Source organism: Salarias fasciatus, chromosome 18 (assembly GCF_902148845.1).
Source record: "Salarias fasciatus chromosome 18, fSalaFa1.1, whole genome shotgun sequence".
Classification (NCBI taxonomy): domain Eukaryota; kingdom Metazoa; phylum Chordata; class Actinopteri; order Blenniiformes; family Blenniidae; genus Salarias; species Salarias fasciatus.
The window spans coordinates 4,295,978-4,310,235 of NC_043762.1; the positions used below are offsets into that span (position 1 = coordinate 4,295,978).

At 45.8% G+C, this 14,258-nt stretch overlaps 1 protein-coding gene across 1 annotated transcript in view; it reads right to left on the reverse strand.

The window, feature by feature from the left end:
- pde1cb (phosphodiesterase 1C, calmodulin-dependent b) overlaps window positions 1-14,258 on the reverse strand; it is a 74,752-nt gene that overhangs the window by 43,628 nt on the left and 16,866 nt on the right. The window contains exon 4 of the mRNA XM_030114979.1: window positions 1,078-1,104. Coding sequence (XP_029970839.1) covers window positions 1,078-1,104 — 27 coding nt within the window. The remainder of the gene's footprint in view (window positions 1-1,077; window positions 1,105-14,258) is intronic.

A 14,258-nucleotide genomic window follows, 5' to 3' on the forward strand; every position in this document is an offset into this window, starting at 1 on the left:
AACTGATTTCCTGGTGAGTATTCATATTGAATGGAAGGGTCATGCGGACACACCGAGGAGTGGTTATTGGTGGTTTCTGCTCCGGTGACCACAGCCTGCCAGGCAGATTCACTCGTCTGGAGCAGAAAAGGTTTCCCTCCGTGAGTCTGAATGTATTTCAAATCGTGCTCATCTGCTCCTGAGAACAGCTGAACAGGCAGCATCCAGCTGTCCTGGAAGACACGTCTTTCAAGGTCCTCGTCCTTTCACCACAAACGCTGAGTGAAAACAGTGAAAGTGATGAAATGAAGATTAAAAAAAATGTGTTTTCATCATGTGTATGACGTGGAAGCAGACCTGTGGAGCGACTCAGCCCCACCAGTCAGCAAAAAGAATCTGTGTTTTCAAACCAACAGCAGTCATGTCGTGAGGACTCTCTGCCTTTGTGCCTTTGTGCCACACATTGCTGTCATCAGGTACTTCAACGTATACGTTCAAGAGGTTCAAGAGAAGCAAAGGAAACAGGAAAATACAACAAGAAGTGAATTATTCCACAACTGGAAGTAAAAGAAACGACTGATCAGAGCATTTCCTCATTATCAAGGTGAAAAACCTGTTTCTGGAGCACAAGAGACTTTTCTTCAAGCTGATGTGAAGAAAGTGAAGGAGCTGCTGCAACGAGCCCATCTGATCAGGAGGAACCACCCCAAACCAAAGCTCCCCCCTTCATCCAGAGCTCAGTGAGAGGACAGAACCCCGGAGACGAGGGGAGCTTCAGACCGCTCCTCTGAGAATCAAACACCGACAGCAGCGGCTTTGACCGACAGCAGCCTTTTATCAGGTGACACTCATTCATTACTGCAAGAAATGTCTTCAAACTGCTCTTAATGAGAGGCTGATTTCCCCTGAGCACCTTCAACACGGCAAAACACACCTTCATCATCATCAACACGACATGGAGCATCCCCCAGTCTGGACCAGTGTTTGCTATCTGTCAGTCTTCCAGAGATCTGGGAAGGGCAGGGTAGTGAGGAAGAGGAGGGGGAGGAGGAAGAGGAGGAGGAGGAGAGAGGTCCGGGGTCCCAGCGGCGCTCTCACCTCTGTGAAGTCTTCTTATATTTGCGCCTGTAGAAACAGAAACATGAGCAGCGTGAGCGGAGTGAAGGACGGAGGTGAAGTCTGCTGCGGCGGGCGGACATGGACGGCACAGTGACCGCTTTCATTTCATTCACAATCAGCAGAAGTAGGAGAAAACCCAATCAGTCAGTGAACACCCCGAACACCCTGAACTCCCCGAACACCCTGAACTCCCTGAACACCCTAAACTCCCCGAACACCCTGAACTCCCCAAACACCCTGAACTCCCCAAACACCCTGAACACCCCGAACACCCTGAACTCCCCGAACACCCTGAACTCCCCAAACACCCTAAACTCCCTAAACACAGAACATTTTTAATCTGACTGACTTCAAATGATGACACAGTGATCCGAATTAACCCGAGTCTCAATATAAAACCATTACTTCATCAATGAGTGTTCTTCATAAAGGCCCGATTCATTCACCACACACACACACACACGCACACACACATTAGGATTCCAGTCAGGGGTTGGCAGCACTCAGCCTGATTTGCCTCTGGCCGGTTTTCTGTATCAATCTTTAGCTGCTCAGCAGAAAGTGCCTGCTCAGGACGTTTGGAGGCTCACGTGGTTTTCCAGCCTGCGTTCGATTTCCTCCTGCTGCTGACTCAATGACTGAGTCCAGTTTTCTGAAGAAGACCGCTTCATTTGAAGCGAACCGGAGAGGACTGTCAGCCTGATCGTCTGAGGACAGAAGCCACCAATAGTCTGCATCGATCTGTGTGAAGCTTACAGATTTCCATGCAGATAATGACGCCTGGTAAACTGTTAGACCCAGTCTCAGTCCTGGGAGTCTGATCCACCTGACTGAAGCCACTAAAGTAAAATGATACTGGTGTTTTTACTGAGAGGCACTGGGCTGTTTGAGGATGAACTAAATAACTGTAACCCTCTGTGAAAACCAGGAACATGGAATGACCGTCTACCCTCAACACACTGTTACTGATGCTAGTGCTGTTCCGCTGGCTACATGCTGGCTGAAAAAGTAATTAATTTCTTTATTTTCCATAATTTCAAATACAAAATACAAATGTAATAAAAAAAAACTTAGTTTTATTGTAACTTTAAAACTTGTATCAAGTTCCCTCATCAAAGTTCAGTTTACCTTTAAAGTTTTTAATCATAAATCCCTAATTAAAACACGTTTTGTAACTTCAATGACTTTCAACTGAAATCAGTTGAAATAGCCTGAATCAGAAATATCACAACATGTCCAGACGACGTTCTCAATGATCAAACTTATTGATAAAAGAGCTGGAGTCAGTGGATATTCTACAATTTATAAAGTTAAAGTTCAAACAGTGAAACAGTGTTTAGAGGAAGGAACCAGACGACAAGGGGAGGAGGGGAGAGGGTAAGAACGTTTTTTTATATTCCACAATGTTACTTATTGGACCTTTGATTTAGGAACATCATTTTCTTTAACGGGAATCAGAGCCCTGCGAGCTGTCCTAGACCACGGTGTGGAGCGTTATCTTATTTTGAAGCCAGACTAAAGTAAACCTCCAACAGAGGGCCTGAGGAGAATCGACCGGCGGAATGATTCAGACGTTTACGGTGCTTCTGCTTTTATTTCGGCTTTCACGTGGGTTCATTCAGATTCAAGTAGATGACAAGAGAGTAAACTACCCATCCTGACTGGATGAGGACGATGAGAGAGAGAAACTCACCCCATAACCTCTGACCCATATATCAGCCGTCTCCCCCCAGACCCTGACAGATCCCCAGATCCCCCCACCCCCCGCCTTAAGCCGCCTCTCTGTCCTTCTTTAAGATGGTTACAGCTCTCAGCTGCTGTCAAGACAAAAGGTAAACACAACCTGTGATCTTAAACCACACTCAAAGCTTTTCAGGAGCTCGCCGCATTAAAATCTGTCTGTCTTCAAACATCCTCAGGACAGTTCAGACACGTTTACATTTCTGAGCTGAAGAGGCTGAAGCCACATTAAAATATCGCCACAGTTTGATAAGAAGTATCCGAGCTCCATGAACAATGTGATCAATTAAAAAAACTATTGTCAGCTGATTTCCTGCCAAATAGTGTTTGGACAAAAAACAGACGATGAAACTTAAGAACACAGAAAAGAAATGTACACACTGGTAACGTTTTCTATTTTAAAAGATTCACATATTTAAATCTGCTCAGAATATCTATTAGTAGATTTTATAGATTTTGTTTCCTGCTGTAATTACAGTAAAGTAGTACATGATCTTTAGAAATTCACAAATATTTTAACAAAAAAGGTTAAAGTGTTTTCTTAGACATTAATTGAGCAAGCGAATCGATGAGTTCCGATGTTGTAATACCACTTCCTAACACTAGATGGTGTCATGATGTGAGCTGAAGCTACATTCTGTTAAAAACAAAAGAATCTGCACCAATCAAAGACTGACTGGCAAACATGGACCTGGATACGATGGAGTCTGACACCTAAACATACCAAACCCCAAAATATGAAACCTTTGTGTGAGTTTCTGTCAGAAAGTGTCTGCTGCTCTGGAGAGTCTGACTGACAAAAACTGTTCTGGCATCACTTAAGGACCATTTGCTGTCTGGAAAGAATTATCAATGCAGTACAGGGAGAAATAAGTTTAAATCTGTCAATAATGACTTCAGAAAATGGGAATAAAACTGATTTACTTTCAATCTACTGTTCCTTTTGAAGAAAAGTGATGTGATGTGGCTTCAGTGTGGAGCCGACATAAAAAGTCATTTTATGTTTCTTACAGAGGGCCCTGCTTCACCCTCCTGGACTCTCCTAGACACTCTCAGACCCTCCTTGGACCTCCTTGGACCTCCTTGGACCTCCTTGGGCCCCGTTCACTCTGCTCTTTTCTGCCAGAGACTCCTGTGATGAGCTGTTGATCAATCAAATAAAGAATTGATTGATTTCCATGAATGACTGTGTGAAGCGGAGGAGGGATCTGTCACACTGATCTAATTTGTTAATGGAAATCCACTGGAATCCATCAGCTGATGTGAGGAGAGACGGTCCATTTGTCAGGACGGAGTAATGAAGCTGCTAAGGTCTGGATCGGGGCTTGTGCACGGCACTGTGGGACGACTGCAGGAGCGTGCACGGCACTGTGGGACGACTGCAGGAGCGTGCACGGCACTGTGGGATGACTGCAGGAGCGTGCATTGCACGCCACCAGAAGCTGGTGGCACATGTGCTGAATATCACCAAGTCGGTGCATATCGACTGTATATGAGCTCATGCACACCCACACACACCCTGCACGGTGTGAACCTCTGCAGACAGGGTCTGCCTGTCAGCTGGTCCCGTCTCTTCAGACGGAGGCTCTACAGGAAATCTTTGACATGCAGCAGGACCGACCTGGACTCTCCTGATTTCTGCTCCTTTGTTTTTAGCGATCAGCTGAGTGGCCTTCAGCCTCTGCGTCACAATGTTTCACTCCCAGTTTATAACGTGAAATAAAGTGTCAATTATAATCAGATCCTCTTGCTTCTGATCATCACACTGTTATCCCATGTAATGTTTTCACTGTGTGTGTGTGTGGGATCAGGTCCGGGAGCTCAGAGTCTAAACTGATCAATCTTAATAGAGGATTAAACCAGAAAAATGCTGAAACTGCTAAAGTTTGGAGTTTTTCCTCCATTATAAGTAATTTTAAGTTGTTGAGCTTCTAACTGCAGGGGCGTGTACTGTGAAGACAGTATCAACAGCGACGGAGAGACAGCTGATTTTTTTGGAGCACTGCCGGATGTTAGTGAAAGATTCACTTCATGATCTTCTGCTGGAGCTCACTGAACACTTGGAACCGTCAGTAAGCATAATGTACCCTTGAAATCACGACGTGATGCCATGTTTCAGGTGTGCTTTTAGGCCGGATGAGAGCTGTATCAGATGCCAGCATCTATGAAGGGCAGAGACATTAAAGACGATACTCTGAGGTCATTTAACAGCACTAACAGCTGGACTCAAATCACCACAGTTTTGAAAACACCACCTCTCCTTTCATTTCTGTTTCAACTGTCATTTTTTTGTCTGAAGCTCTATTTAAGTGATATTTTGAGGGATTGGGTGTTCCAGCAGACGTAACGAGAGAAACCAGAGAGAGGAGTCGAAACACAGTGACTGTCAGGGAGAAAACCTCCAAACACTCTCAACACCAACAGGACAGCAGGCTGTGGGGGGGGGGGGGGGGGGGGATCTTCAAATATTCACTTTGTTCAGGTTTTTCAAAATTCATCTTTGCCATCCAATCATTCCTGTCTGCAGTAAAACAAATCATTTGGATTATTGCTCATTTTAGGAGTCATTAAATCAGCTTTATCCTGACACCCCTGACTCAAACAACACACACACACACACACACACACACACACACACACACACACACACACACACACACACACACACAGAGTGGATACTCACAGTCCTCGGAGTCGCAGCCAGATCTTCTCGATCTGCTCTGGCTGCAGGTACTTCAGAGCTGTGCTCTCAAACTCCTCGATCTCTTTGGTGGGAGACTCCATGTTGAGCAGAGGTAGGAACAAATTCAAAATAAGAGCAGGATGAAAGTTGAATCCGTGGCGGGGGCTGCAGCACGGTGTGGAGGGAGCAGGGTCTACCACATGTGCACCTGAAGCTGAGGGCAGCTGTGTTCAGAGGTCTGGAGCTGGAGCCGGGCCATGCTCTCCCTCTCTGCCTCCACCAGATGCAGACGGCAGGCAGCACAATCCCGGATTAATGCTCACTGCCGAGCTCTCCGCTCAGGAGAGGCGGGAGGAGCCACGACGCCAAGCGAAGGGAGGAGGAGTCAGGCTGATAATGACAGACCCAGCAGGAGGATGGAGGGAGACACTGGGGGGGTGGAGGAGGCAGAGGTGGAGGTTTCCTTCTCCTCCAGCCTCAGCTCCTCGTCACAACGTAAAGCATCACAAAGAGACGAGTGTGGCGCCTCTAATCTGACATGTATTCATCTGTCATGCAGATAATACAGTTGTCCTACAGCATATTAAACACCGCGCCAGGCTGGGATTAAAAGGCCTGCGGCCCATGCACTGACACTGATTGGACAGAGATTAGTTTGATCCATTTTCAATCCCTCCGAATACAAGCATCACAACTCATGAAATATCATTCAGCTCAGCTCGGAGTCTCCCTCCTGTGCACCCCAGAGGATAACACCCCGAACCAGCAGCTCCTGCTGGACACACACCCCTCTGCTGCTTCGCTGACTGGGTTCATTCTGCAGCAGCTTCATTCACTGCCATTCTCTCAAGTTTAAGGAGAGCATTAAGAGATCAAGGTGATTTTATTGTGGAATAGGTGTGAGAAGTCATCTTTTATCACTGACTAATCCGTTTGCTTGAGGGTGAGGAGCCCGACCAGGGGGGGTGAGGAGGGGGGCCGGTGAAGAAGTGAGCTGTGAAACTCCAGCTTCATTTACAGCACTGCGGGCTACACACAATTATCCTTTTAATTTTGTTTCTTTGTGTTTATTTTCCAGGAAATTGAACTCTGATGGATGGAAGCTACTTTGTGTGTGACTAAAAATGATAAGAGTTTCCTTGGAAGTATGAGAGTAATGTGTGAAACTAAACTTGAAGGTTCTTCTTACTGTAAAATGCTTTTTTTTCTCTTCATTTTTCTCATACAGTATGTATTCTGTTTCTGGGCTCAGACAGAAAGGTAGATAAGGAATATTTCAATTTTAATGTCAGCCTTAAAGGGGCTGTATCATGCAAAATTCACTTTTCGTATGTTTTAACCTTGTTATATAGTTATGTACTCTCCAAAAACACCCCCAAAGCGTTTTTTTCCTTCGTGCCTGCGTATTTGAGCTTTCCTCGTGTTTGTGCTGCTCGGAGAGGCAGCCCCTCCCGCACCCATGAAAACGCTCTGTTTCCCATGTTCACGTCACACTGTGAAGACGGCTCCCCTGAGCCCCCCTCCTGCAGGCCCTCGGCAATCAGCGTTGCCGCTTTTTCTAACTCTGATTACGGAGACAAACTTTGACCATCGTCTGAAAGCAACAGTCAAGCAAGAGCAAGAGTCTGAAGGGTCTGCGCTTGGTGAGTTTCTAACAGGAAAAAGATGTTTTCGAGTCTTTGCGTGTGGAGAAACTAGAGCTAAAGAGCTAAAGCTAGCTAGCGTATTTGTTTTGAAGCGCTGATTGGTTGAAGTACGCTGTCAGTCAAAGTCCACAGGGGGAGAGGCGAGGTTTTCAGTGAAACTGAGCGTTTTCTCTTCTGGGTTTCAGAATTAGCCCCAGAAAATCTTTTATTTCACACAAAATGACTTTTCCTTAGCGCCAAAAATAAACTATTACCATGTTAGAGCCATTTCTAGGGTTTGGACTAGCTCAAAAAGCATGATACAGCCCCTTAAAGACAAAACATCTAATCAGTTTGACAGTCAGCCACACGATGCTAAAAGGACAAAGCTTTTTGATGGTATTCACCATTTGCTTGAGAAAGAAATGTAGTTTTGCCACCTGAGTGAACTGTTTTGGAAGAGATATGAGCCTTGACAGGTGAACCGTGTGGTTCTGCTGAACCGTACAGGTTGATTTTGATGAGAGAACCAAGAGAATTGAGAACGTCTGCTCTGTTTCGAGAAATGAGCCAAAGCTGTTGAAAGGGGCCTTTGCATTTTGGAGGCTCCGACTGTTTATATGGGAAAGAAATGTAGCTTTGAAACATGAGTCAAGAGTTTTGGGAGCGAGATGAGCTTCAGCAAGTTGTGCTGAACTGTAAGACCGTTTTGTCAAAATGTATTTTGAAAATGTAATTTCTGTTTCAAGAAATGAGCCAAACCAGTGGAGAAAAACTGCAACACAAGGCTAATTCAATGGACTGACGGTAGTGATGCAATTCAACTTTCTGTAGGTCCTTGTGGCCACAACGAAACCAGAGGAGCCCACAGTGAACCTGGCTGGCTGCGTCCCTATGGACCCCACAGTGCCCCCTTCAGTGATCACACCCACAGCAAACCGTGATGAATGGATGGATGGATGGATGGATGGATGGATGGATGGATGGATGGATGAATGGATGGATGGATGCTGAAGCCCTCCTCCTCTCCTCCTCTGGCTCCGCCTCTCTACAATGCTCTGAGTTGTTGTTGACAGTTGCTGATAGCTTTGAAGCGTTCCACTGCTCTTTCCGTCTCTCTGTTCAGTCCATTTTAAAATTAAAAATTTCAAACTGTGTGTTCCAAAGCTGGTTCCGGTTGAGGCTGTTGAATGATCATAGACAGGCGCACTGCAGGGGACTGTGGGTAATGCGGTCAGTCCGAGCTTCTCAGGATGAATGCCGGGGGCTTTTAGCAGCCTGGAAACACCCTGCTTGTTTTTTTTTTTTTTTTTTTTTTTTTGTAAATGCAAAAGTTGCCAGAATGACTCAACCTGAAATCCCTCCCGTCCCTTTATCCCCCGAGCCCCCCGACACACTCTGAGCTGGTTCAATTACTTGATGCAGGGATAATGCCAGGGCGCCACCTCAAAGAGCCTCCTGCTTTCATCTGCCGAGATGTTCATCTGTGAGGAGGGAGGCCGAGCGCGTCCTGAGTGGCTCAGCCCGCTCATGTGGTCTTCAAAGGTGCACTTATCCGCGGCCCTCTTCCTCTGCCTCGCTCTGCTTTTCATCTTGCTCAAGCCTTCTCGGTATTACGCTGTTTTTTTTCCTCTCTTTCTGTGGAGGTATGTTGACCCCCGGAGATTTGAAGCCTTTTTCAAGCCAGCAGGCAGAGGTGCCGGGTCAAGTGGAGCAGAAAGCCTCGGCAGCAGCTTCACATGTGGCCGGTTTGCCCCCCGGGGGGCAGATGGAGCCTGTCATCGGGGTGTGGACATGTGACACTGAGCACAGACCCGCCTGGTCTCAGAGGTGGTGTCAATCAAAAGCAGCGAGCTGCGAAGGCCAGGTCACTTCAACGCCTCATCAGCCTCCTCGCTACTTCCTCTTTCTTTCAAATTAACCCTGACGGGACGACATGAAGAGACTGTCTGCAAACACGTGGACATTTTGTGCTGCTCGTGAACAATTCTTATTTGTCTTGCTGCCTTAAAAAAAAAAAAAAAAACACATCTCACAGTTCTGCACAATGATCTGCACCTGATTTTATTTTGAAAATTCACTTAACAATGATGAATTTTGACATTGAACATAAAGGAGGTGAGAACTGATGCATCGTCGGTCGAGAACGCGCAACATTGTTTAATAACCTCATACAGAAATCCAGGGAGAGACGTCTCATCCACATGAAATTACAGGGTTTGATCATGAAATATCAGTAATTCTGCTCATTTTCAGACTTTTATTTCTGATTATAGTATAAACAACACACATCGGTATTTATTTTTTAGGGTGAAAATTGGTGAAAATATCTTTTTCAAAAAAATCCCTAAAGTTGTATATTTCTGGTTTTGAGTGATGCTTTTCAGGGCTTCTAAATAGCTAAAGAAAGCAATTAATGAGTGAAGAAACAGCAGCTGGACGTTTGCACTTCATTAGAGACATTCAAATGGAGCTCGATGTTATGAACTGGGGGTGAAAACGAGACGGTCGAACGTTCTGAAATCCCTGACGTCCGCTAATGATGAGGTGACATGTGAGCCTGCAGGGCGGGAGGAGGGGATGACAAATAAATCTTTTAAAGGTTACTGAAGCGCCGTTCCTCCTCTATTTTTAACACTGGAACTAGATCCAACAACTGAAAACATTCTGAGCCAATAAGTGAACCTCCAGCCGCGCTTCACCACCACGGCTCCAAACAAACACCTGCTAACGATCCACAGTGTTTTTGGTTTAGAGGAAACACACAGTCCTGATATTTCTCTCCTCCTGCATAATGTAAGGTTTAACCTTTCACCGATGTCTTCCATCTTTTTCCCCCTATTTCTGCTACTGAAGCCCGAACAGATCACATCCGTCAGGAAGCACAGACACAAGCAGTCTCCGAACACTCAGATAGCGTTTCCACATGAGGAATGAAACACCTCACAAGGAAAACGCACACATTCACACACACGAGCAATGACGCTGTAATTACAGAGAGCTAGAGCGTTAAAGAAAATAGCAGGAATACTCTGGAGTGTGCTTGTCTCTGTTAGAAGCTCCTGCGACAGTAAAAAATGGCCTAATGAGCTCTGTGGAGGAAATATTTGCTCCTCTGCCGCCAACGGGAGGCACAGCAGCAGGAAGCGACTGGGAGATGAATACGTTTCTACTGGTGAAGGTCAACCATGGCCCGTCTGAGTGGATCAGCCAGCACAAACCGATCGCATGATAACCGCATTTAAAAGAACTAAACAAAGCAGTAATCAATGTGGCGGAGACAGAGGGAGCAGCTGGACGGGCTCTTATCGATTCCTCACTCCGTGTTGCCAACCATTTGAAGGTCCATGAAAAATTCAAATCTCCTTTAAACGTTCACTCCAAGTCCACCATCACATCCATGCATCAACGTAGCAAGTACCTCAGTGGAAATTATCACATCTTGTGGAGACCATCTGTCACAGAAATGTGTTTCAGCATTTATATTTCATTCGACTGTATAGGAGGTTGCTGAGACACGAAGATGGCTGCGAGGAATTGAGGGCACCCGGCCATAAAGACGTGTTTATTTGCAGAGTACTAGAGGTGGAAAAACACCCCTGCTGCCTCCTCACTGACAGATGAGACAGGACTGACGTGGAGAGGGACGAATGCGGCTGCAGCTCCGATTCCAAAAACGCTTCACAAACCCACAGCTTTCAATTCAAAACCGCGACTCTGTGGACAAACCCGTCTCACCTCAGCACTCACAGCGTCTTCACACTTCATCTGTGAGTGTTCGCAGCTCCGGTTTCTTCCATGTTTGACTTGTTCAAGCATTGAAACCAGCCGTCTGCAATCCTGACAAGCTCTCAGTGAAAACTGGGCCCTTTACCAGAGAAGCTGCTGTAGGTTTAGACCGCCGCGAGGCGTTCACTGAACCCAGCTTCTTCATGTTCTCACTCAACGTGTTCCACTATTACAGGTGTGTGTGTGTGTCTCTCTCTCTCTCTCTCTCTCTCTCTCTCCCTCCTTTGATTTTTTTTTTCTTGAGCATCATGTTTCCTCCTTACAAAACTCAATTTTTCTTCCAAGGTCTTTCAGAAAAAAAAAGAGAAAGGAAAAACAACTATTGATCCGTCTGATTACTTGTGGTGTTTTTCACCTTGAGCTCTGAGGTAACCGTCGGTTTGGAAGATTTTCTGCTCACCATTTTTAGTTCACAACGTGAACACTAACAGATTTACAAAAAGAAACTCTTGAAGGAGGAAACAACTAAAGCAATGATCAGTTAACTTCCGGTGTTCAATGTCCCATCAGCAACTCTTTCTTTCAGCTCAAAGATCTTCATGTCTGTAAAGTGTGGCTGCTGCCACCGTCACACAAACCAGGGAGAAGTCCCTCCATTGAGCAAACAGCAGCGTGTACTCACCCTTCAGCTGCAGATTTACTTCCACACTCCGTCATGGTGCGTACCTGAGCGCTGCCCGCCGCGCTGTGCGCCGCCCGGCCGGCCGGAGAGCGGGAGCCACCGTAAGCCTATTAGCCGGTGACACCCGCGGTTCCAGGAGAGGTTGAAAAGGCCACTTCTGAGAGCTGTTTAGTAGCCAAACATGAGAGGCTAAATACAGACTGTGCAACCCAAACAAAGAGCTAAAAGCAGCTTACACATGTAAGTAACTGCAGAGCTGGGTGTTGCTTTGATTTGGATCGGTAGTAGTCAGAGTATTTCTGGAGTTGCAGGAGTCGGGTTGAAGATGGAAAACAACTAAAGGTAACAACTAGTGCGGAACATGAAGGCTGTTCTTTGGTTTTGCCACAAAATGAGTGTTTTCTTTTCACCGATGTGGCAGCCGTCAGAGAAGTGAACATTGTGTTGTCAAGTTAAAGTGTAGAAGGCAGAGCAAGAACACGTGTGAGGGCTTCAATGAGTTTGGTGAGAGGAGAGTACGGAGAGGAGACTCCTGGTTCAGAACTGGTCAAAGGAAAGAGAAAGTCAAACTCTTAATTCCAAATGATTTCTGTCCAAATCCTGGTTTTCGTACTTCAGCCTGATCCTCTGGCGGCATCAATCCACGGAAGGAAGGAGCACTGAAGTGCATTATAATCCACCCAGTGCATTCAAAAGCTGCCATGTGGGCAAAGTGAATACACTATTATTGAGTGAGGTCAAAGGTCGGGAGGTAAGGGAGAGGGCAGATCAACACAAATGCTCTTAATGTATTTCCTGCCTGTTTGTGATGGCCATTAAAGAAGATTGAGTGATCTTATCGCAGCAGACATCAATGTACACACACACACACACACACACACACACACACACACACACACACACACACCAGACTGCAGCCTCAAACCAAAAACAGCTCGTTACACAGGGAGCACATCAGACGTCATCAAACACTTTCCCCTTCCTGGGGGGACTTTTCTACACATTTTTAAAAATGTTCACTTTTGACCATTTTTCAAGGGAATGTTAAATATTTAATACTCTGCTCCGCTCACTAACAGAACCATGAAGCATGCTGGGTAACCTTTTGTTATGTGGATGAATTCTGTGTCGTTGCAGAGGAGGCAGACTGTCAATAAAACATCTCTGAGCATGTTTCAGGACGCTGTGAATCCAGGAGAGCGGGCATCACTGACGTTCAGCACGAGCTCAGCTCGTCACCGTGTTCCTGTACGGCGGTCTGCAGCTCTGCGGCGCTCCTGATCAGGCTCATGAGCAGGTGATGCAGCGTGTTTGTGTCAACAGAGACTCTGTCAAGAACGCAGCTGGACACAATTAGAGGGCTATTAACCTGCGGTCCACCGGTCCACCATTTGGTTTAAAATCAGTGAGAAAAGCTTCCTTCAACCTTAAAACTACGCAGCGGTTAGCGGTTAGCGGTTAGCGGTTAGCAGTCAGTGGGAGGAGGATGCTCTATGATGTGGGTGAGAGAGACAGCAGCTCTGCAGCTCTATTTTCACAGCAGTTCTGAGCCAGCATGACTAATTTTATCCAGATCAATCAGCCACTGACACTCAGACGTGGCGGCGCTGCAGTGAGGAGTCTGCCTGCTGTGTTTGTCCCTCGGAGTGTTTCAGCTGATAAACACACATTAACACCTTGTGAATGTTCATCCTGGCGCCTCCACACTCCTCCTGCTGCCCCCGTTCAGCCTCCCTCCACGACAGGCCATCCCTCCTGGGCTGAATCCCAGCCCCACGTGTCGCCCCCACCCCCAACTCCCCGTCCTCCAATAACATCTAATGACGAGGCCAGGAGGCCAGCAGATGGGCCGGCCCTCCAGGTGACACCGTGGTTACATCATTTTATGGATTTGTGCTGGTTTAATCACCTCTGCACTGTAATCTCACCATTTGTCATTTAGCAGCGGGTCCCTGAGGAGCTTCTCTCCATTAAAGACCTCCCACAGCTCCACTCTTCCTCCCCTCAAACATCCAGGCTGACGTGTGTGAATACTTGAATGATGAAGAGTGAATGGTGGTTCATCACACCAGCCAGAACGCTCCAGACAACTCAGTATGAGCTGTTCCTCTTCAGCCTCTTCGGACTGCACAGCAACAAGGCAGACTCCACCTTCATTTAAAAACGCCTCCCAGATAATTAAATATTAAATATTAAAGATTAATCAATCAATTCACTACAGTCTGTAATTCTTTATACATTATTATTTTGAGTGCTGGATCTCAGTAGTGCAGTAACCAGTAACCAGTTTTGAGCAAGTCACTTTTAAAAAGTAATTAGTTGTAGTCACTTCCTGAAAAAAACTAACTCAGTTAGTAACTGAGTTATAATATTTTAAAAGTAACTGATTACTAGGCAACGTAACTATTGTTTTTCTTTAACAAAACAAGGTTAAATATATCAAACAACTGGATCCCCTCTTAATGGAACTTTAAGATGCATGTTCAATTATTTATTAAAAAACTGAACATATGATTAATGAAATAAATGGAAACTTGACAGAATCAATTGCAAACAGGAAACACTGCAATAATCTAAATTATTCAAATGTTGCTGTGTGATAATATGAGACAAGTCTCCAATCAAATTTCATTTGTAGCTGTAGACAGCATTTCTACATTTGTAAAAGACAAATAAAACACAACAGATGGATATCAATGGA